General features: G+C 41.7%; 2 protein-coding genes across 2 annotated transcripts; one reads left to right on the top strand and one right to left on the bottom strand.

The window, feature by feature from the left end:
• The first annotated feature begins 1583 nt into the window (after positions 1 to 1583).
• Positions 1584 to 4217, top strand: dnaaf2 (dynein axonemal assembly factor 2). The gene is made up of 2 exons (XM_026152462.1): positions 1584 to 3606; positions 3697 to 4217. The coding sequence occupies exons 1-2, from the start codon at positions 1846 to 1848 to the stop codon at positions 4075 to 4077; spliced, it is 2142 nt and encodes a 713-aa protein (XP_026008247.1). The 5' UTR covers positions 1584 to 1845; the 3' UTR covers positions 4078 to 4217.
• On the bottom strand, positions 4215 to 20966 carry lrr1 (leucine rich repeat protein 1). Its single transcript, XM_026152463.1, has 5 exons — positions 20405 to 20966; positions 18915 to 19013; positions 17469 to 17721; positions 5167 to 5641; positions 4215 to 5066 (listed from the first exon to the last, which is right to left on the bottom strand). Exons 1-5 carry the CDS (start codon positions 20585 to 20587, stop codon positions 4811 to 4813), a joined length of 1266 nt encoding a protein of 421 aa, XP_026008248.1. The 5' UTR covers positions 20588 to 20966; the 3' UTR covers positions 4215 to 4810.
• Positions 20967 to 22827: the final 1861 nt, after the last annotated feature.

Here is a 22827-nt window from a genome sequence, read left to right as displayed (position 1 = left end):
CTTGCAACGATGGAAAAAACACGCCCGGAATATAAAAACAAAAAACAAGAAAACAAGAAGAAAAAAAAGGATATTTCACAAATAGCGGCCTACCCATTATGTCATCATTAACATGATAACATAATGAGTAGAAATTAAAAAGTATACTGTATAGAGTTCAAGGGTAGCTAATTGATTATTTGTACTATGCATTTTATTCAAATTTATTTGCTTAAAGCTTTAATTAATAGAGTTTGTTTAATTCATAGGTTGTGATTAGGTGGCATGCTCTAATGACGAGATTTTAGGTATTACTGGGAGTTATTGTTGGGACCAATTGTATCTACTATACAATGTCTCCTTGATCACAGTTCCGAACAGATCATATTTTAAAAATGATCAAAATGTTAATTAAGATTTTTCTGAAATGACAGTAAAGACTAAACTATTAAAGGTCAGGAAAACATTTGTTTAAAAAACTGTAGCAGTGGCATGTTTGTGGAATTTTTCATTGTAGAAGAGAATAGGAAGACAAACCTTGACACACGTAAATGTTGTTTTGTAACCTAAAATAAAATTTTGCAATTTCGTTACGTTGTTACACATTTAAGGTCAGCAGTTTAGTGGAATTTTTTAATGTAACTTTGAAATGTTTTCTGCAATGCTCTAATACTAAAGTCCATCTGGTGTTTCTTTGATGAAGTCTCTTCCAGTGTGTTTTTAGGTAACACCCTGTGCCTATGAACCCTATTCAGAGTCACTCGCTTGCACACAATTTTGTTACAAACCTGGGTTTAAGAGATTTGGGAGTGAATTGGTAGTAATATCAGAAAACATATCTACCATCTCTGACTACCTTCTCTGTCTGATTTGGTGATGTGCAGTACGGGGACTCTACAGGGAGCGTGTGCTGTCTCCATCCATGTTCACCTTCTACACCTGAGCCTTCCAGTACAACTCCAAGTCGTGCCATGTACAGAAATACTCTTATACTTCCACATTGGTTGGATAGAGTGGTCTGGCAAGAATCATCAGCTTCTGAATGGAAATAACATCAGAGAGACGGAGCACATTTCAGCACAAGGACATCAGCACACTGGATGAGTACCAGGGTGTCTACATTGACAACAGGCTGAACTGAAAGAACAGCACAAAGGCTGTTATAAGAAGAGTAGTGTCCACATTGAGTTTCCTAAGGAAGCTGAGGTCCTTCAACATGTACACGTGAAGCAAAATGATGGGAAGGCAGTGCACTTTGCCATAGTTGGAACTTGTGGCATCAACAAACTGAATACACTGATTAAGACAGATATAGCGAGCCTTTGATACCGCATGCTGTCACATTGTGTAACACAGTAATAAAAAGATAATAAAATAATAATGATATTAATATTATTAGCACATTTCATCATGACTTCACCTGCTCTAACAAAATAATTTCCCAAATATGGGATTTAAAAGTGTCTCATATTCTCATTCATATTTCATTTTTTTGGTATTCATTCGTTAAATGACGACATTTATTATTGTTTATTATTGGATTTTAACCTTTAATCCGTAAAAAAAAAAAAAAAGGGGGGGGGGGGGGGGCTATCAGTCGGTATTTTTGGTTGCGCCGGCCTGTCGTTGCTATAGTTACATCAACACAACTGTTGCTTCCGCTACACTGTCGCTGGACCGTCTATTATTGGACCTAAAGAAGAAAAATATATCGCGTATCTTTCACATTAGTAAGACCAGGTGATAAATGTGTTTTGAATTTCACCTCTTTATTTTATCCAAAGATTAAAAGTCACGGAAATTTGAGGCCATTTTCTGTCCTCCGAGCTACGTTCAGCTTAGCGCTTCTGTTCTCCCAGTGTCAGCATGGAGCTCGGGGAGAAGCTCAAAGAGCTCAACTTGACAGCGTATGAAGTCGACAGGTTTACGAAAGCTTTCAAAGACGAGAAATTCCGGGAAATGCTCCGGGATTACACCCAAGAAATATCAGACCCCGAGAACAGGAAAATGTACGAAGAAGGGATCAAAATCCTGGAGCAGGAGCGAGGCAACACCGTCGAGTTTATCCACCCGGAACCGTTTAGGGCCATCAAAACCAGCGTGGACGGCAAGCAGAAATGTTTCATCAACATTTGCGCCAGTGATAAAGTTGGGAAGCCTTCATCTAAGTGGGTTGTGTCGGAGAATGGCCGCAGAGGTCAGTGTTGGTCCTTGCCTCACAGTCTGCACCCTGGGAGGCAGGACACAGATCCTAAAGGTAACAAAATGATGATTTATGATGTTGTTTTCCACCCTGACACTACCCGCATGGCAAGCAAAAACAAGAGCTTTCTGGAAATGGTGGACAGTATAGCTATCCAGGGAATCCAGGGCACTTTTAAAGTGACTCTGGACAAAAAGAACATGAGAGAAATGAAAACAAAATACAAAGGCACCCCACAGCCCTGTGTTATAAGAAAAGCCATACCTGGATTCAAAGCCAAGGAGTCTTCAGACCCTCCAGACCCCCTTGCCTTTCCATACCCAGATGAAGAAAGACCGAGCACACAATCAAAGCCCACAGAGGCACCAAGAACAACAAAAAACAGTACTGATTCTAAACCTCAAAGCTTACTGAAAACCAGAGAGCCAACCAAGCCGAACTATACAGTAAAGTATCGATCACTTATTGATCTCCAGGACTTTAGATGCTCTAGAGACTCAGCCCAAAGCCCCAGGCCCAAAGAGATTGTGGTGACTGTTGATTTGCCTCTTCTAAAATCTGTCAAAGACACAAGCCTTGAAGTAAAAGAGAAGCAACTGCTGCTGGAGACCAAGAAACCAGCCTACAGATTGGAACTACATTTAGCCTACCCCGTGGATGAAGACAAAGGAGAGGCCAAGTTCAACAAACAGAGAGGACAGCTCATCGTCACCCTGCCTGTTCTTCCTCATAATTTGCCTCCTGATTTATTTGAAGGGCCAGCAATGGCCAACAATAAGAGTGCAAGTTGTGATGAGAGCGAGGAGGACAAAAGTGAGGTTGAAGAAGAAGACAAACAGAAAAACAGGGAAGGGGAGAAGAGGGAGCAGGAGCTACAGAAAGGGGCTGAATTAAAGGAAGAAAGACAAACTGAAAATCCCATGCAGGAGAAAGGGGGGGAAAATAGTGAAAAAGAGGAAGACGGAGTTCAAGAGAAAGGAGAACAAATTAGGGAAGAGGCGATCGGTGCAGATGAGGCAAAATGGAAGAAGGGCCAGGAACATGTGGAGGAGGAAACAGTAACTGAAGGTCACGAAGGCAGAAAAGCGCAGGAGGAGGACAAATTAAAAGAGGAGAAGCAATGGGCAAAACAAGGTAATCAGAATGAAGATGAGAAGTCAAGTGAAGGTGGATGCGACAGAGCAGCAGAGGATGATGATACTCTGTGTGAAGCTTTTGCCCTGAAAAGAGGCCCAGTGGCTGATGATGAGGGCCTTGTGATTGAAAATCAGCACATTTTAATCTCCACTGAACAATCCCATGGTGCAATAAGAGAGGAAGATGTAAATCTGGCCTCTAGTTTGGAGGAGGCATCCAAAATGAAACCTTCAGATATCCAAGAAAAGACTGAAAAGAAAAAAGCAAATGTAGCAGGAAAGGCGCAGGTGAGATCAATTGTAAAATTCAGTTTGTTGGTACAAGTTTCTACAAACTACTGATTTTTCTCTCCTCTTCTTTCATCAATTTTGTGCCAGATGGAACAAGATGCAGCATTTCAGAACCAGACATCCAGTGACGAAGCCAGAAAAACAGCTATGGATGAGTGCGACACTTCTGAGAGGGTTGTGAAGTCCAAGGATACGCATCCAACACGTAACGTGAAGACATCAAGTGGAGGAGAATCGGGCCAGCGGGTCACCTTCTGCTCTGAAGACGTCACTGTAGGCTCAGCAAAGCAGGAAATGGATGAAGATGACCTGCAGACGGAGCAAATCTCACCAGTCTTACAACGTAACAAGCCTCCACCTGTATTACTGAGGGAAATTGATAAGGATGGAAATGAGATAGTAATCAGTGATCATACATCATCAGCTGGGTTCACCTTCCTAAACACTCTAATGTACGAGCTGGACTGATGGTGCTGTGAAGGATGCAGAAACATTGCTCGTAATTTTTAAAAACCTGACGTTCCTTTTTTGCTGATTTCATGCAAACTTGTGACAAAAATGGGGAATAAATCATTTGGATCCAACAGAATAAAGTACTTAAGACATGACAATGAATACTTTTATTTAATCTTTCACATATGTAAAAATTGTGGGTCATTTGCACAGTAAAAAGCACCTCCCTTTGGTTGTTAGTCATTGACCCTGAGGCACTGTTTTCAGGAAATTTATCTAATCTTGTAATTCCCCTGTCTGATGGAAGTAGGTCAGTGGGTGAACCTGCAGTCTCTTTAAACACAAGGAAGGAAAAAAAAATACTGTTAAGAGACTTGCCAGCAACACAAGGTCTTGTGCTGCCTGCTATCATAACGTACAGTAAGTGCCACTCTGTTTCAGATGGAGCAAGAGGTAACATATTCATGCTTGTCTCAGAGCCCATTTTGATAAACGGAAACTGCCTCAGAACATAAATGTAAGCATATAACAAACAGCTTGAAGCTCTTTTTAAAAACACAACAAATTTAATATTGTCTTTTCACACAAAGGCAGCATAAGGAAACTACGGCAAAGCCATTTACCACTGCAGCTTCCTCTTCACGTACTCTTAGACTGTATCCCACAATGCTACCTACTGCAGCGCACACATGCGCGTGCACAGAGGTTTCTAGGCGGCAATGTTTTTCGATCAAATAGGTCTCCGTCCTCATCTGGTTCCTCTCTGGAGGGAGTTGTCTAAGAATTCGGAGTAGCAGGAAAGCGAGCAGAAGTGCTGCTCCACCGGTGCGTCTGTGCCTCCCATGTCATCCACCAGCACAACTGTGTGAGAGACTTGGTGGAGGTTCATGCTCACTGCAGTCTTGATGTAGAAACTGATGCAGATGCAACCGCAGTAACAGGTCTTGGCTATTTTGAGGTCCCGACACAAGTGAGCAGGGATAAGGTGAGGTCCATATGGGATTCTGTAAAGTGACAGAAAGAATAAAGGATTAATGAGTTTTATACTTGCTAGAGAACCACAGTGAGGTCTAAACTGGATGCAGAGCAGCATGTAAATCTAACCTGAGATTGGCCACGGCTCTGGAGGCCAACTCCTGAAGTGGAAGTGGGAATGTAAGCTGCATTTTGTGGTCCAGAGGGTTGGGCTGGATGAATGGATTTCCGAACAAGTCCAGGTTCTCTAGACTCAGCTTGCGGAAGTCACCGGGCAGTACAGTCAGCTGGTTGTGTGCCGCGGACAGGAACCTCAGCTTCGAGAGTCGGCCGATGTGGAACGGCAAACACAGGAGTGCGTTATCGTCCAGTTTAAGGTTCACGAGTTCTCTGAGCTGGCAGAACTGAGCAGGGAGCGTCTGTAAGCGATTCTGGCTGAGGTCCAGGTGTTGGAGGGTCCGCTGGAGGGTGGACAGACAGAGTGCCTCGCTGAAGGCTTCCAGGTGGTTATTGTGAAGGATGAGTTCGGAAAGACAGCTGAGGTCACCGATGGTGGCAGGAAGTTTCTTGATATGGTTGTTACTGAGGTCTAGCTTGCGCAGAGCTGAAAAAAATCAAACAGAAACACCTCAGCTTAGAGAGCAGAGTCTACTCTGACACACAAATTTTCACTTTTTAGGAGTCTGGGGTCTTGAAATGGCTTTTTCCCCATGTGTGACTTGGAGCTACACCCAACTATTTAGGGCCCGAGCACCGAGAGTGCGAAGGCCCTATTGTATCTGCTCCGTTTCTTATTATTATTATTATTATTATTATTAGGGCCCGAGCACTGAGAGTGCGAAGGCCCTATTGTATCTGCTCCGTTTCTTATTATTATTATTATTATTATTATTATTATTATTATTATTCACCCCAAACAAGGGCCTTTTTGAGGGCCTAAACATGCTCAAAAACTCATGAAATTTTGCACACATGCCAGGTCTGGTGAAAAATTTTGTATTTTAATGGTTTTACATATGAGCACTGGGAAATGGCTCTAGAGCGCCACCTATGCCTTGTTAAATGCAGCCCTACGACCACATCGTTTGAGCTACATGTATGAAATTTGGCACACATGTGTATCATGCCAAGACGAACAAAAAAGTCAGTGGGCCCATTGACGCAAACCCAACAGGAAGTCCGCCATTTGGAAGAGAAGGTGACATTTTGGCTCTAATTTTGCCATTTCCATGCCTCGAACTTTTGCGAACTCCTCCTTGGGGTTTCATTTCTTAACCTTCAAATTTGGACAGTGTCAACTACACCCTTGTGCCATGTTAAATTGCGGAGCTTTTGAGTTTTCACAATACTATGAGGCCGTGGCGCCATGGCGAATTTCGATGACTCGCCATGAAAATCTTATTGCCTCTCATTTTGTCATACATTTTCTGACCTTGACCAAAGTGAACACATATGATAAGGCTCCACCCCTGAACATATTTCAACTGCCATATTTGACCTCAAGGACAGCGCCACCTAGTGGGAACAGGAAATGTCATGTTTTACACTTTGGGGTACAGTATAGTGATGGGTGACATCTGCAGCCTCAAATTTCTCCAGGAAAGCCTTAAGGAGTTGGTCTTGGGTTACAGTGAAAACTGTGACTTTTCGCGAAAGGGTGTGACCCCAGCAGCATGGCGAACTTTGATGTCACGCCATGAAGAAACAAATTAGTATAACTCAATGAAATCCAGTCTGATCAGTACCAGACTTTACAGGCATGATGTCAGACGCGCCCTGAACAGATTGATGTGCCCATTGTCGGAAATACGGACAGCGCCACCTAGTGGCAACAGGAAATGTCATGGCTTTAATTTTGTTGTACTGATTTTCACAGGTTCATCGTGGCCACCTCAAAAGCGGTGAATATCACCATCAGTCCCTCGTGATGCTTCAGTGCAAAAATTGTGACTTTAAACTGAACGGCGCACCCTGGTGGCAACGCTGTTCACGATGAAAGATGAAGTGGCTTTTGAGGGTCTTGGCAAGTTTATAGAGGCTTGAAATTTGGCACACACCTCCAATGTGACGAAGGCTTTGTTGTTATGTGATCATTTTCATTGAATATCCCAAAATGGCTCCACAGCGCCCCCTACAAAATTTCAAAACCACAGCCCCAGCTCTGTGTTTTATGTATGAATCTGAAACCTGGTAGGCTTATAGGAGATATCAAGATGTACAAAAAAGTCTCTTGGAGCAATATCCCAAATCCAACAGGAAGTCAGCCATTTTAAAATTAATGTGCAATTTTGGCGACATTTTCTCCTCTTTTCAGGCTTCATACTTTGACGAACTCCTCCAAGGGATTTCATCATATTGAACCATTCTCCAGTGTGTGGAATCTAAAGACCTTTGTGATTTTAAATTGCGAAGCTTTTTACGTCCAGGGAAACGGGGTGGTTATGGCGGCACGTGGAGTTTGAATCACTCGCCAAAAAGCAGTAATCTGCTGTCACTCAAAAACACAATATCCAATCTCTCCCAAAGGTCGCAGGCGTGATGAGACTCGAGCTCGGAAATGTTTGTTATGCCATTTGTACATAATGGTTAGAGCGCCACCTAGTGGAACGACTAACTAATCATGAATGAATGAGTTGAAATGTTAGCTGGTGGTTAAATGCATGAATTCCATCAATGTGACATCAGATCGGAGGTGCTGGTTTTAGGTGTTGGGCGTGGCTCGACGCGCCGGGGGTGCGAGGGCCCTCATAACGCTGCTTGCAGCTTTAATTAGGGCCCGAGCACCGACAGTGCGAAGGCCCTATTGTATCTGCTCCGTTTCTTATTATTATTATTATTATTATTATTATTATTATTATTATTATTATTAGGGCCCGAGCACCGAGAGTGCGAAGGCCCTATTGTATCTGCTCCGTTTCTTATTATTATTATTATTATTATTATTATTATTATTATTCAGGCGAAACAAGGGCCTTTTTGAGGGCCTAAACATGCTCAAAAACTCATGAAATTTTGCACACATGCCAGGTCTGGTGAAAAATTTTGTATTTTAATGGTTTTACATATGAGCACTGGGAAATGGCTCTAGAGCGCCACCTATGCCTTGTTAAATGCAGCCCTACGACCACATCGTTTGAGCTACATGTATGAAATTTGGCACACATGTGTATCATGCCAAGACGAACAAAAAAGTCTGTGGGCCCATTGACGCAAACCCAACAGGAAGTCCGCCATTTGGAAGAGAAGGTGACATTTTGGCTCTAATTTTGCCATTTCCATGCCTCGAACTTTTGCGAACTCCTCCTTGGGGTTTCATTTCATAACCTTCAAATTTGGACAGTGTCAACTACACCCTTGTGCCATGTTAAATTGCGGAGCTTTTGAGTTTTCACAATACTATGAGGCCGTGGCGCCATGGCGAATTTTGATGACTCGCCATGAAAATCTTATTGCCCCTCATTTTGTCATACATTTTCTGACCTTGACCAAAGTGAACACATATGATAAGGCTCCAGCCCTGAACATATTTCAACTGCCATATTTGACACCAAGGACAGCGCCACCTAGTGGGAACAGGAAATGTCATGTTTTACACTTTGGGGTACAGTATAGTGATGGGTGACATCTGTAGCCTCAAATTTCTCCAGGAAAGCCTTAAGGAGTTGGTCTTGGGTTACAGTGAAAACTGTGACTTTTCGCGAAAGGGTGTGACCCCAGCAGCATGGCGAACTTTGATGTCACGCCATGAAGAAACAAATTAGTATAACTCAATGAAATCCAGTCTGATCAGTACCAGACTTTACAGGCATGATGTCAGACCCGCCCTGAACAGATTGATGTGTCCATTGTCGGAAATACGGACAGCGCCACCTAGTGGCAACAGGAAATGTCATGGCTTTAATTTTGTTGTACTGATTTTCACAGGTTCATCGTGGCCACCTCAAAAGCGGTGAATATCACCATCAGTCCCTCGTGATGCTTCAGTGCAAAAATTGTGACTTTAAACTGAACGGCGCACCCTGGTGGTAACGCGGTTCACCATGAAAGATGAAGTGGCTTTTGAGGGGCTTGGAAAGTTTATAGAGGCTTGAAATTTGGCACACACCTCCAAATGGATGAAGGCTTTGTTGTCATGTGATCATTTTCATTGAATAGCGCGAAATGGCTCCACAGCGCCCCCTACAATATTTCAAAACATCAGCCCCTGCTCTGTGTTTCATCTATGAGTCTGACACTTGGTAAGCTTGTGTAAGATATCAAGATGTACAAAAAAGTCTCTTGGAGCAATATCCCAAATCCAACAGGAAGTCAGCCATTTTAAAATTAATGTGTAATTTTGATGACATTTTCCCCCCTTTTCAGGCCTCATACTTTGACGAACTCCTCCAAGGGATTTCATCATATTGAAGCATTCTTCAGTGTGTAGAATCTAAAGACCTTTGTGATGTTAAATTGCGAAGCTTTTTCCGTTCAGGGAAACGGGGTGGTCATGGCGGCACGTAGAGTTTCAATCACTCGCAAAAAGCAGTAATCTGCTGTCACTAAAAAACACAATGTCCAATCTCTCCCAAAGGTCGCAGGTGTGATGAGACTCGAGCTTGGAAATGTTTGTTATGCTATTTGTCAATAATGGTTAGAGCGCCACCTAGTGGCATGACTATAATCCTGGTTGAATAAGATGAAATGTTAGCTGGTGGTTAAATGCATGAATTCCATCAATGTGACATCAGATCGGACGTGCCGGTTTTAGGTGTTGGGCGTGGCTCGACGTGCCGGGGGTGCGAGGGCCCTCATAACGCTGCTTGCAGCTTTAATTATTATTATTATTATTATTATTATTATTCACCCCAAACAAGGGCCTTTTTGAGGGCCTAAACATGCTCAAAAACTCATGAAATTTTGCACACATGCCAGGTCTGGTGAAAAATTTTGTATTTTAATGGTTTTACATATGAGCACTGGGAAATGGCTCTACAGCGCCACCTATGCCTTGTTAAATGCAGCCCTACGACCACATCGTTTGAGCTACATGTATGAAATTTGGCACACATGTGTATCATGCCAAGACGAACAAAAAAGTCTGTGGGCCCATTGACGCAAACCCAACAGGAAGTCCGCCATTTGGAAGAGAAGGTGACATTTTGGCTCTAATTTTGCCATTTCCATGCCTCGAACTTTTGCGAACTCCTCCTTGGGGTTTGATTTCATAACCTTCAAATTTGGACAGTGTCAACTACACCCTTGTGCCATGTTAAATTGCGGAGCTTTTGAGTTTTCACAATACTATGAGGCCGTGGCGCCATGGCGAATTTCGATGACTCGCCATGAAAATCTTATTGCCTCTCATTTTGTCATACATTTTCTGACCTTGACCAAAGTGAACACATATGATAAGGCTCCACCCCTGAACATATTTCAACTGCCATATTTGACATCAAGGACAGCGCCACCTAGTGGGAACAGGAAATGTCATGTTTTACACTTTGGGGTACAGTATAGTGATGGGTGACATCTGCAGCCTCAAATTTCTCCAGGAAAGCCTTAAGGAGTTGGTCTTGGGTTACAGTGAAAACTGTGACTTTTCGCAAAAGGGTGTGACCCCAGCAGCATGGCGAACTTTGATGTCACGCCATGAAGAAACAAATTAGTATAACTCAATGAAATCCAGTCTGATCAGTACCAGACTTTACAGGCATGATGTCAGACCCGCCCTGAACAGATTGATGTGCCCATTGTCGGAAATACGGACAGCGCCACCTAGTGGCAACAGGAAATGTCATGGCTTTAATTTTGTTGTACTGATTTTCACAGGTTCATCGTGGCCACCTCAAAAGCGGTGAATATCACCATCAGTCCCTCGTGATGCTTCAGTGCAAAAATTGTGACTTTAAACTGAACGGCGCACCCTGGTGGCAACGCTGTTCACCATGAAAGATGAAGTGGCTTTTGAGGGGCTTGGAAAGTTTATAGAGGCTTGAAATTTGGCACACACCTCCAATGTGATGAAGGCTTTGTTGTTATGTGATCATTTTCATTGAATATCCCAAAATGGCTCCACAGCGCCCCCTACAAAATTTCAAAATCACAGCCCCAGCTCTGTGTTTTATGTATGAGTCTGAAACCTGGTAAGCTTATAGGAGATATCAAGATGTACAAAAAAGTCTCTTGGAGCAATATCCCAAATCCAACAGGAAGTCAGCCATTTTAAAATTAATGTGCAATTTTGGCAACATTTTCCCCTCTTTTCAGGCATCGTACTTTGACGAACTCCTCCAAGGGATTTCATCATATTGAAGCATTCTTCAGTGTGTGGAATCCAAAGACCTTTGTGTTGTTAAATTGCGAAGCTTTTTACGTCCAGGGAAACGGGGTGGTTATGGCGGCACTTAGAGTTTGAATCACTCGCCAAAAAGCAGTAATCTGCTGTCACTCAAAAACACAATGTCCAATCTCTCCCAAACGTCTCAGGTGTGATGAGACTCGAGCTTGGAAGTGTTTGTTATGCCATTTGTACATAATGGTTAGAGCGCCACCTAGTGGAACGACTAACTAATCATGAATGAATGAGTTGAAATGTTAGCTGGTGGTTAAATGCATGAATTCCATCAATGTGACATCAGATCGGACGTGCTGGTTTTAGGTGTTGGGCGTGGCTCGACGCGCCGGGGGTGCGAGGGCCCTCATAACGCTGCTTGCAGCTTTAATTATTATTATTATTATTATTCACCCCAAACAAGGGCCTTTTTGAGGGCCTAAACATGCTCAAAAACTCATGAAATTTTGCACACATGCCAGGTCTGGTGAAAAATTTTGTATTTTAATGGTTTTACATATGAGCACTGGGAAATGGCTCTAGAGCGCCACCTATGCCTTGTTAAATGCAGCCCTACGACCACATCGTTTGAGCTACATGTATGAAATTTGGCACACATGTGTATCATGCCAAGACGAACAAAAAAGTCTGTGGGCCCATTGACGCAAACCCAACAGGAAGTCCGCCATTTGGAAGAGAAGGTGACATTTTGGCTCTAATTTTGCCATTTCCATGCCTCGAACTTTTGCGAACTCCTCCTTGGGGTTTCATTTCATAACCTTCAAATTTGGACAGTGTCAACTACACCCTTGTGCCATGTTAAATTGCGGAGCTTTTGAGTTTTCACAATACTATGAGGCCGTGGCGCCATGGCGAATTTCGATGACTCGCCATGAAAATCTTATTGCCTCTCATTTTGTCATACATTTTCTGACCTTGACCAAAGTGAACACATATGATAAGGCTCCACCCCTGAACATATTTCAACTGCCATATTTGACATCAAGGACAGCGCCACCTAGTGGGAACAGGAAATGTCATGTTTTACACTTTGGGGTACAGTATAGTGATGGGTGACATCTGCAGCCTCAAATTTCTCCAGGAAAGCCTTAAGGAGTTGGTCTTGGGTTACAGTGAAAACTGTGAGTTTTCGCGAAAGGGTGTGACCTCAGCAGCATGGCGAACTTTGATGTCACGCCATGAAGAAACAAATTAGTATAACTCAATGAAATCCAGTCTGATCAGTACCAGACTTTACAGGCATGATGTCAGACCCGCCCTGAACAGATTGATGTGCCCATTGTCGGAAATACGGACAGCGCCACCTAGTGGCAACAGGAAATGTCATGGCTTTAATTTTGTTGTACTGATTTTCACAGGTTCATCGTGGCCACCTCAAAAGCGGTGAATATCACCATCAGTCCCTCGTGATGCTTCAGTGCAAAAATTGTGACTTTAAACTGAACGGCGCACCCTGGTGGCAACGCTGTTCACCATGAAAGATGAAGTGGCTTTTGAGGGGCTTGGAAAGTTTATAGAGGCTTGAAATTTGGCGCACACCTCCAATGTGCTTAAGGCTTTGTTGTTATGTGATCATTTTCATTGAATAGCGCAAAATGGCTCCACAGCGCCCCCTACAAAATTTCAAAACCACAGCCCCAGCTCTGTGTTTTATGTATGAATCTGAAACCTGGTAGGCTTATAGGAGATATCAAGATGTACAAAAACGTCTCTTGGAGCAATATCCCAAATCCAACAGGAAGTCAGCCATTTTAAAATGAATGTGCAATTTTGGCAACATTTTCCCCTCTTTTCAGGCTTCATACTTTGACGAACTCCTCCAAGGGATTTCATCATATTGAACCATTCTCCAGTGTGTGGAATCTAAAGACCTTTGTGATGTTAAATTGCGAAGCTTTTTACGTTCAGGGAAACGGGGTGGTCATGGCGGCACGTGGAGTTTCAATCACTCGCCAAAAAGCAGTAATCTGCTGTCACTCAAAAACACAATATCCAATCTCTCCCAAAGGTCGCAGGCGTGATGAGACTCGAGCTCGGAAATGTTTGTTATGCCATTTGTACATAATGGTTAGAGCGCCACCTAGTGGAACGACTAACTAATCATGAATGAATGAGTTGAAATGTTAGCTGGTGGTTAAATGCATGAATTCCATCAATGTGACATCAGATCGGAGGTGCTGGTTTTAGGTGTTGGGCTTGGCTCGACGTGCCGGGGGTGCGAGGGCCCTCATAACGCTGCTTGCAGCTTTAATTATTATTATTATTATTATTCACCCCAAACAAGGGCCTTTTTGAGGGCCTAAACATGCTCAAAAACTCATGAAATTTTGCACACATGCCAGGTCTGGTGAAAAATTTTGTATTTTAATGGTTTTACATATGAGCACTGGGAAATGGCTCTACAGCGCCACCTATGCCTTGTTAAATGCAGCCCTACGACCACATCGTTTGAGCTACATGTATGAAATTTGGCACACATGTGTATCATGCCAAGACGAACAAAAAAGTCTGTGGGCCCATTGACGCAAACCCAACAGGAAGTCCGCCATTTGGAAGAGAAGGTGACATTTTGGCTCTAATTTTGCCATTTCCATGCCTCGAACTTTTGCGAACTCCTCCTTGGGGTTTCATTTCATAACCTTCAAATTTGGACAGTGTCAACTACACCCTTGTGCCATGTTAAATTGCGGAGCTTTTGAGTTTTCACAATACTATGAGGCCGTGGCGCCATGGCGAATTTCGATGACTCGCCATGAAAATCTTATTGCCTCTCATTTTGTCATACATTTTCTGACCTTGACCAAAGTGAACACATATGATAAGGCTCCACCCCTGAACATATTTCAACTGCCATATTTGACATCAAGGACAGCGCCACCTAGTGGGAACAGGAAATGTCATGTTTTACACTTTGGGGTACAGTATAGTGATGGGTGACATCTGCAGCCTCAAATTTCTCCAGGAAAGCCTTAAGGAGTTGGTCTTGGGTTACAGTGAAAACTGTGAGTTTTCACGAAAGGGTGTGACCCCAGCAGCATGGCGAACTTTGATGTCACGCCATGAAGAAACAAATTAGTATAACTCAATGAAATCCAGTCTGATCAGTACCAGACTTTACAGGCATGATGTCAGACCCGCCCTGAACAGATTGATGTGCCCATTGTCGGAAATACGGACAGCGCCACCTAGTGGCAACAGGAAATGTCATGGCTTTAATTTTGTTGTACTGATTTTCACAGGTTCATCGTGGCCACCTCAAAAGCGGTGAATATCACCATCAGTCCCTCATGATGCTTCAGTGCAAAAATTGTGACTTTAAACTGAACGGCGCACCCTGGTGGCAACGCTGTTCACGATGAAAGATGAAGTGGCTTTTGAGGGTCTTGGCAAGTTTATAGAGGCTTGAAATTTGGCACACACCTCCAATGTGACGAAGGCTTTGTTGTTATGTGATCATTTTCATTGAATATCCCAAAATGGCTCCACAGCGCCCCCTACAAAATTTCAAAACCACAGCCCCAGCTCTGTGTTTTATGTATGAGTCTGAAACCTGGTAAGCTTATAGGAGATATCAAGATGTACAAAAAAGTCTCTTGGAGCAATATCCCAAATCCAACAGGAAGTCAGCCATTTTAAAATTAATGTGCAATTTTGGCGACATTTTCTCCTCTTTTCAGGCTTCATACTTTGACGAACTCCTCCAAGGGATTTCATCATATTGAACCATTCTCCAGTGTGTGGAATCTAAAGACCTTTGTGATGTTAAATTGCGAAGCTTTTTACGTCCAGGGAAACGGGGTGGTTATGGCGGCACTTAGAGTTTGAATCACTCGCCAAAAAGCAGTAATCTGCTGTCACTCAAAAACACAATGTCCAATCTCTCCCAAACGTCTCGGGTGTGATGAGACTCGAGCTTGGAAGTGTTTGTTATGCCATTTGTCAGTAATGGTTAGAGCGCCACCTAGTGGGAGGACTATAATGATGATTGAATGAGATGAAATGTTAGCTGGTGGTTAAATGCATGAATTCCATCAATGTGACATCAGATCGGAGGTGCTGGTTGTAGGTGTTGGGCGTGGCTCGACGCGATGGGGTGCGAGGGCCCTCATAACGCTGCTTGCAGCTTTAATTATTATTATTATTATTATTATTATTATTCAGGCGAAACAAGGGCCTTTTTGAGGGCCTAAACATGCTCAAAAACTCATGAAATTTTGCACACATGCCAGGTCTGGTGAAAAATTTTGTATTTTAATGGTTTTACATATGAGCACTGGGAAATGGCTCTACAGCGCCACCTATGCCTTGTTAAATGCAGCCCTACGACCACATCGTTTGAGCTACATGTATGAAATTTGGCACACATGTGTATCATGCCAAGACGAACAAAAAAGTCTGTGGGCCCATTGACGCAAACCCAACAGGAAGTCCGCCATTTGGAAGAGAAGGTGACATTTTGGCTCTAATTTTGCCATTTCCATGCCTCGAACTTTTGCGAACTCCTCCTTGGGGTTTGATTTCATAACCTTCATATTTGGACAGTGTCAACTACACCCTTGTGCCATGTTAAATTGCGGAGCTTTTGAGTTTTCACAATACTATGAGGCCGTGGCGCCATGGCGAATTTCGATGACTCGCCATGAAAATCTTATTGCCTCTCATTTTGTCATACATTTTCTGACCTTGACCAAAGTGAACACATATGATAAGGCTCCACCCCTGAACATATTTCAACTGCCATATTTGACATCAAGGACAGCGCCACCTAGTGGGAACAGGAAATGTCATGTTTTACACTTTGGGGTACAGTATAGTGATGGGTGACATCTGCAGCCTCAAATTTCTCCAGGAAAGCCTTAAGGAGTTGGTCTTGGGTTACAGTGAAAACTGTGACTTTTCGCAAAAGGGTGTGACCCCAGCAGCATGGCGAACTTTGATGTCACGCCATGAAGAAACAAATTAGTATAACTCAATGAAATCCAGTCTGATCAGTACCAGACTTTACAGGCATGATGTCAGACCCGCCCTGAACAGATTGATGTGCCCATTGTCCGAAATACGGACAGCGCCACCTAGTGGCAACAGGAAATGTCATGGCTTTAATTTTGTTGTACTGATTTTCACAGGTTCATCGTGGCCACCTCAAAAGCGGTGAATATCAACATCAGTCCCTCGTGATGCTTCAGTGCAAAAATTGTGACTTTAAACTGAACGGCGCACCCTGGTGGCAACGCTGTTCACCATGAAAGATGAAGTGGCTTTTGAGGGGCTTGGAAAGTTTAAAAAGTCTTGAAATTTGGCGCACACCTCCAATGTGGTTAAGGCTTTGTTGTTATGTGATCATTTTCATTGAATATCCCAAAATGGCTCCACAGCGCCCCCTACAAAATTTCAAAATCACAGCCCCTGCTCTGTGTTTTATGTATGAGTCTGAAACCTGGTAAGCTTATAGGAGATATCAAGATGTACAAAAAAGTCTCTTGGAGCAATATCCCAAATCCAACAGGAAGTCAGCCATTTTAAAATTAATGTGCAATTTTGGCAACATTTTCCCCTCTTTTCAGGCATCGTTCTTTGACGAACTCCTCCAAGGGATTTCATCAGATTGGACCGATCTGCAGTTTGTGGAATCTAAAGACCTTTGTGATGTTAAATTGCGAAGCTTTTTACGTCCAGGGAAACGGGGTGGTTATGGCGGCACGTGGAGTTTCAATCACTCGCCAAAAAGCAGTAATCTGCTGTCACTCAAAAACACAATGTCCAATCTCTCCCAAACGTCTCAGGTGTGATGAGATTCGAGCTTGGAAGTGTTTGTTATGCCATTTGTACATAATGGTTAGAGCGCCACCTAGTGGAACGACTAACTAATCATGAATGAATGAGTTGAAATGTTAGCTGGTGGTTAAATGCATGAATTCCATCAATGTGACATCACATCGGACGTGCTGGTTTTAGGTGTTGGGCGTGGCTCGACGCGCCGGGGGTGCGAGGGCCCTCATAACGCTGCTTGCAGCTTTAATTATTATTGGATTTGCATAGACAAGGAGACATGGTACCTTTAACCAACTTGACTCACTTATTTTATTTATCAATTTACCTTTGAGTGAAAGCATTCGCATGTCCACGCGTGACAGTTTGCAGTACGACACCTGCAGCTGCTCCAGGGAGTGAGGGAAGTTGGAGGTGAGTGGGTAATCCTTCTTGGAGACGATAGCGAGCTTCTTCTTGGGCTGCTCTACGTCTCTGGCGCGAACAGGAGTCAGTGTGGACAGAGGAAGGCTGCTCGTGTCACTCCCTCTGTCTGCCAGACGAGCCGCCGAGAGAAAGTTCTTCAAGCTGTTGGAGTCGGCCTAGAGATAGATAAATACAGTTACTCTGGATCAGTGGATTAACAGGAAACAGCAGTTTCACGGCTCCTCAAAGGTCGCTGTGGTGCATGACTAGATTCACTGAAATATCTAACCCAGATTCCCTGACCTAGAATGCTCTGACATACTTCTTTTGAATGAACAGGATGGACTATATGCAGCTGGGAGTGAGAGATTGTCGGTTGGATAGAAAATAGAGGAGTTGGAGACAGGTTTGTGCACCTGTACAGTGCACTGACAGGTAATTTAATCCATTTACTGTAGGAGAAGTAGAATGTTTACAAAACTGTGGCCAAGCAGGTTAACCGAGGTTTGGTTTACACATTTCTCCATGTTTACCTGCTCAATTTAAAAGCCTGTGAGAAGCTGTGTGCTTTCTAAGAGTGTGACGCGTTAAACACCTCGGAGGGCTGTGCAACATAAGAAAAACAAACAATAAGTCATCTAAGCTCTCTGCTATGGCATGAACTGGGGTTGAAACTGACGTGTGTATGTGTGTGTGTGTGTGTGTGTCTGTGGTTGACAAATGAGTCAGAGAACATAAAGTTCTTTTTCCAGGACAGACAAAGAGAACAACCATTCCAAGGGCCAGCACTACAATGCAAAATTAGACTCTTAGCAAGGTACTTAGTGAGCGGGGAGGGGGCTTTAATACAGTGACATGATCCTATGACAGGGAAGTAAGCTAAGCCTACTTGCTGGCTTGAATTCTGTGTTTATATTCATTCTTCAGTGTTCTCAGAAATCTGAACACCAACTAAAAGAATAAGGCTAAGACTATTCCAGGCACATCCAACAACAGCCTGTTAATCAAACAAAGTGTCTTCTGTCCTCTGAGTTTTCCTATTACACAGACTCAAACAAGACTGCTTAGGCGGCTGAAGCAGGTTTTGTGTATTTTTCTAATATTACAGTTTAAACATCCTCATAAAATACATCACTCTGCTGTGAGAAATGTAAAAACAATGTAAAAATTACATGTTACAGTCAAACTTTTATTAACTAGCTGACTAAAAGCTCAATAAACAACCATGTAACAGTGGAATTGGACAGTTAGTTAATGCAAAACAATTTGTTTCACTCTTGTAATGTACATACATCTTCTAATTTAATTCAGGGTCTTCAGTTGTATACTCCTTACTAAGACTGCAGTCACGGTGTGCTCTATGTCATACCTTGCTCAAGCAAATGTCAACAGCAGGTTCCTTTAATCTCACAGTGGCCTTGCCTTCCTCCACAAACCAAGTGAAGAACTTCTCTATGTTGCCTTTTAGCTAGAAGAGAAATAAATGGTCAAATTTCAGCGGTGGGAAAAAACATTACACAACTTCAGGGCGGTGGTGCATCAAGCAAGTTAAGACTGGAATACTGAATTTCAACATTCAACAGCTAGGTGACAACAGCTGCAAACGTTTACATCAGAGGCTGACAAAATGAAAACAATATGACGAGGGTTTCCAGTTTAGGTCACTATTGGAAAAATAATGAATATTTTAAAAGGCAGATCTGATTAACTCCAGCAGTACTTTCCAGTGAGATTTTCCTGATGTTTGTTCTTTAGGTAAATTTGGGATTTTTTTTTTCTTTTTCTTAAATATCATTTAGTGTGTGTGCACAGGAACTAGTGAATTTCTATTTGAAAAATGATCCAATCTTTAACTCACTATGAAAACTGGTCATAGATCAATAAACTAAATGATTAATATATTAGCTGCTGGAGCTTGAAAATGAAAAGAAAAGGTCTGTGTGTTCTCACTGACCAATAAACAGCACAGGCAGTGGTTTTCTGGTATTAAAACTGTCTTAAATGACTTGTTAGGGTGTAATCTGTCAAACACATCTAAAACATATCTCTCATTAATGATATAAATACACTTTGAGTCAAAAATTATGTCATATGTTTTTGGCAAAGTGGCTTTTCTATATCTTTCATTTATCCAGGTAAAAAGTGTCACTGACATTAAAAATGCCTTTTACCAAAACAGGTCTAAACAAGAGGAGAGCAGAAATTGTAACAAATATAACATACTAGTTCTATAAAGATATCGTAGGTGGCCACTATAATACAGAACAGAGTCATAAAGAGAGCAGCAAAACAGGTAATTTCTCTATTTTATATATACCCCCTTACTAAATCCAGTTGACTATAGTCTACTCATCAACTTAAGGAAAGATATTAGATTTTAAAAACACATAAACATCAGCGATCACTTTTTGGCACAACACCGTAACATTTCAAGTATATTTTACTTTATTAAATATTCTAAACAATGCTGAGTCGCCGGATCAACTGATAGTTTTCACGATTTAGTAAGTTATTAACTTTTTAGAGCCGTGCCGTTGGGTTTCATTATATATTTATTTACTTTTTCCCCCTGAGTGTCTGAAAAGCAAGGCATGATGGGATAGCGTCACTTCACTTCTCATGCCATCCATGACATAACAAACAGACGCCAGAAGAACTAAATTACACGTTTCTGGTCTTAAAATGTACTTTGAAAAATTGAGTAAATTAAATAAAATAATTAGCTTTAATCATCTTGTAATTTGCTTACTTTAGGGACCAAATAAAAACAGACGCACCACACCCAGAGATAAACATTAGCTCCAGACTGAACAGATAGTACTTGCTGTACAATAGCTTTTAAAGTAAGGAGTAAAATACCTTGTACTTTGATCCGGCTCTGTCTTTGGCTGTGCAGATCATCAAGTAGATGTTGCTGCGCTGAGTCGTCTTGTCCAAATGCTTTCCAATAGAGAGCACTGCTCTCGTCCCTTTGCCTCGACTTTTCATCCCAAACGTCGGCAGCATCCGATTCACCACCTCGACATCACACTGGAGCTTCATCGCAATCTCTTAAGTAACAGACTTAAGTCCGGCCTAACGCCGCGTCACAGTGAGCAAATGCTTGAAAAGCATACCAGGTGGAAAACTTCCGTGAGAAAGTTAGGCTAGCTCGAAGCGTTTGTGGTTAGGCTGGCGACACATCCGTGCTCGTTATGGATGTCAACAACAGACCAGCCTTTTTCACAGAGCCGCAGCTGCATTTAAACCGCTGACGAAAAAATGAGCCGGCATCTACCGCGGGGATAGTCACTTGGGTTTTCCTCGCATTAATTTGACTAAGCTACAGAGCTCAGTGAACGTTCTCGGCTGTCAGTTGGTTTGTTAGCTGCCGTTAGCACAAACCTCGCGTGTATAGGGAAGTGACGTCAGGGAGGCGCGAGACCAAGCCCGCGATAAACATGTACACATACCGACCACTTCATTAGGTACTCCAGTTTGACTTAAGAAGTGCTTTAATTCTTATTTTTTTAGTGTTTTGTACAACAAATTCCTACCCTATGATCAGAATATAAAAGTAAAAATTAAGGCCATCCAAAGTTTTTTCTAATCTTCCAATATGAGTTATTATACTTTTATATTATCTTACTAGTTTTTATTTTGTTTTGACTTTTTGTTTGGGAGTTTGTAGTTTTTATTGTTTGAAAATGTTTAGTTTTACTTGGGTTTTACAAATATTTTATACTTTGATATGAATACTTATTATTTTTACAGATTTGGTATTAATGCCCATATTTATTTATTGTATTACTCCGGCCAAAGTATAACGCAAAATTCCTATAATTTCTAGCGCCTGACTGGTACAGGATCTTTAAGACTAGCTGATATTTTCGGGATTTTAAAAAGCGATCCGCCAGTGTTTAGACACACTAAACATAAACAGATAACTCATGAGTCCTCAATAAGATAATATAAAAATGAATTTAAAAATGGTTTTATTGTCACAACAAATCACTGGTTACTTCAGCTTATGTGTTCCTTCCTCCAGTTGTGTGAGTGGCCACTAGTGGACAAACTATGCAACATCAATACTAATAACATATTTATTTGGCCCTTATAAATACTGATACAGATATATCGGCAAATAACTAATATCGGCCTCTCAGATGATAATAATTTTAACAAAGATCTCTCTATAACACATATAGGTTATTTTATATAGCCTACTAATGACTTTTTGCAAATTATGTAAATGCCTGACATAAAATAAAATGAAATAAAATATTAAGTGGCCTTGTGTTTTTCAAACTACAATTTGTAGTGTGCAAATTTAGAATGGTTTTACATTAAAATTGTAAATTTGTTTATAAACATTAATCTGGTTAATATTAATTGAATAATATTGATGTGTAACAATCTTCAAAATAGAAAATCTCCTCTGAAAATAAGTGGAAAACGGAGTATTACCAACGGTGCTTTGTAGTAGGCAGATGAAAGAAAAAAATTGTTCATTCGATAACAAGAATGTCACTATTTAAACATTTTCTTTTTTGGGGGGGGGGGGGAAATCCACCAATTGTTACAATAAGTTGCATGAGTTGAATGAGATAAAAGGATTGATAACTTCCAGTTTAAAAGGATCAAATCTTTCTCCTCAGTTAAAGATCTTAGTCTTAGAACCCCAAATTTTACTAGAAATTCTTCTAGAAAAACATTTTGAAGTCTCTAACAATGCGCAGTTACTTACTATGCTAATAAGACTGGGTGAATTTAAAGTAGAGTGAATCAAAAACTTAGCTTGCTATTCAGAAAATGAACTCTCCAGTCTAAAAGGCATGCTGAATTTATTTTTGTATCAATATATGCTTCATTTGTACCACTCGTCCCTCTGGTGTTATTTGAAGTGAAGTCCCAACTCTATCTTTAGAGTTTGTGCCCTTGCAGTTAAGGACAGGAGACGTAACAGTGAGCTGTGAGTCTGAGAGTGTGTGACATTGTCGCTTTGGATCAATGTGATCAGAGAAAAAAAAAAAAAACTTAACTCAGATCTTGTTTCCTTGTTTTGTCTCCTTTCTTTCTCATCTTGTGCTTTGAGGGCCCCACAGACACACATGTTATAATATTTGTTACAGTTTATTAAAAAGTCATTTTATTAGTGATAACATTCATTGGGATTTTAGACATTTTGACACCTTTATTGTTTTCACTTAGACATTCACATCACGGTCTTCAGTTCACATGTTCCACATAGTTTTTTTTCTAGGTCTCAATAAAAAATAACATTAAAAAAAGTCTTTGGCTTC

This window comes from Astatotilapia calliptera, chromosome 19 (assembly GCF_900246225.1).
Source record: "Astatotilapia calliptera chromosome 19, fAstCal1.2, whole genome shotgun sequence".
Taxonomy (NCBI): domain Eukaryota; kingdom Metazoa; phylum Chordata; class Actinopteri; order Cichliformes; family Cichlidae; genus Astatotilapia; species Astatotilapia calliptera.
The sequence above is the reverse complement of the archived record's forward strand: the minus strand, read 5'-3'. Positions and strand labels throughout refer to the sequence as shown.

What these genes read in the sequence shown, in the direction of transcription:
- dnaaf2 (XM_026152462.1), top strand. Translation starts at nt 1,846, where the DNA reads ATGGAGCTCGGGGAGAAGCTCAAAGAGCTCAACTTGACAGCGTATGAA. An exon ending in ATGTAGCAGGAAAGGCGCAG is followed by an intron (nt 3,607 to 3,696) that starts GTGAGATCAATT and finishes ATTTTGTGCCAG; the next exon opens with ATGGAACAAGATGCAGCATT.
- lrr1 (XM_026152463.1), bottom strand. Translation starts at nt 20,587, where the DNA reads ATGAAGCTCCAGTGTGATGTCGAGGTGGTGAATCGGATGCTGCCGACG. An exon ending in TTGACATTTGCTTGAGCAAG is followed by an intron (nt 17,722 to 18,914) that starts GTATGACATAGA and finishes ATCTATCTCTAG; the next exon opens with GCCGACTCCAACAGCTTGAA. An exon ending in AGAGCCGTGGCCAATCTCAG is followed by an intron (nt 5,067 to 5,166) that starts GTTAGATTTACA and finishes GTCACTTTACAG; the next exon opens with AATCCCATATGGACCTCACC.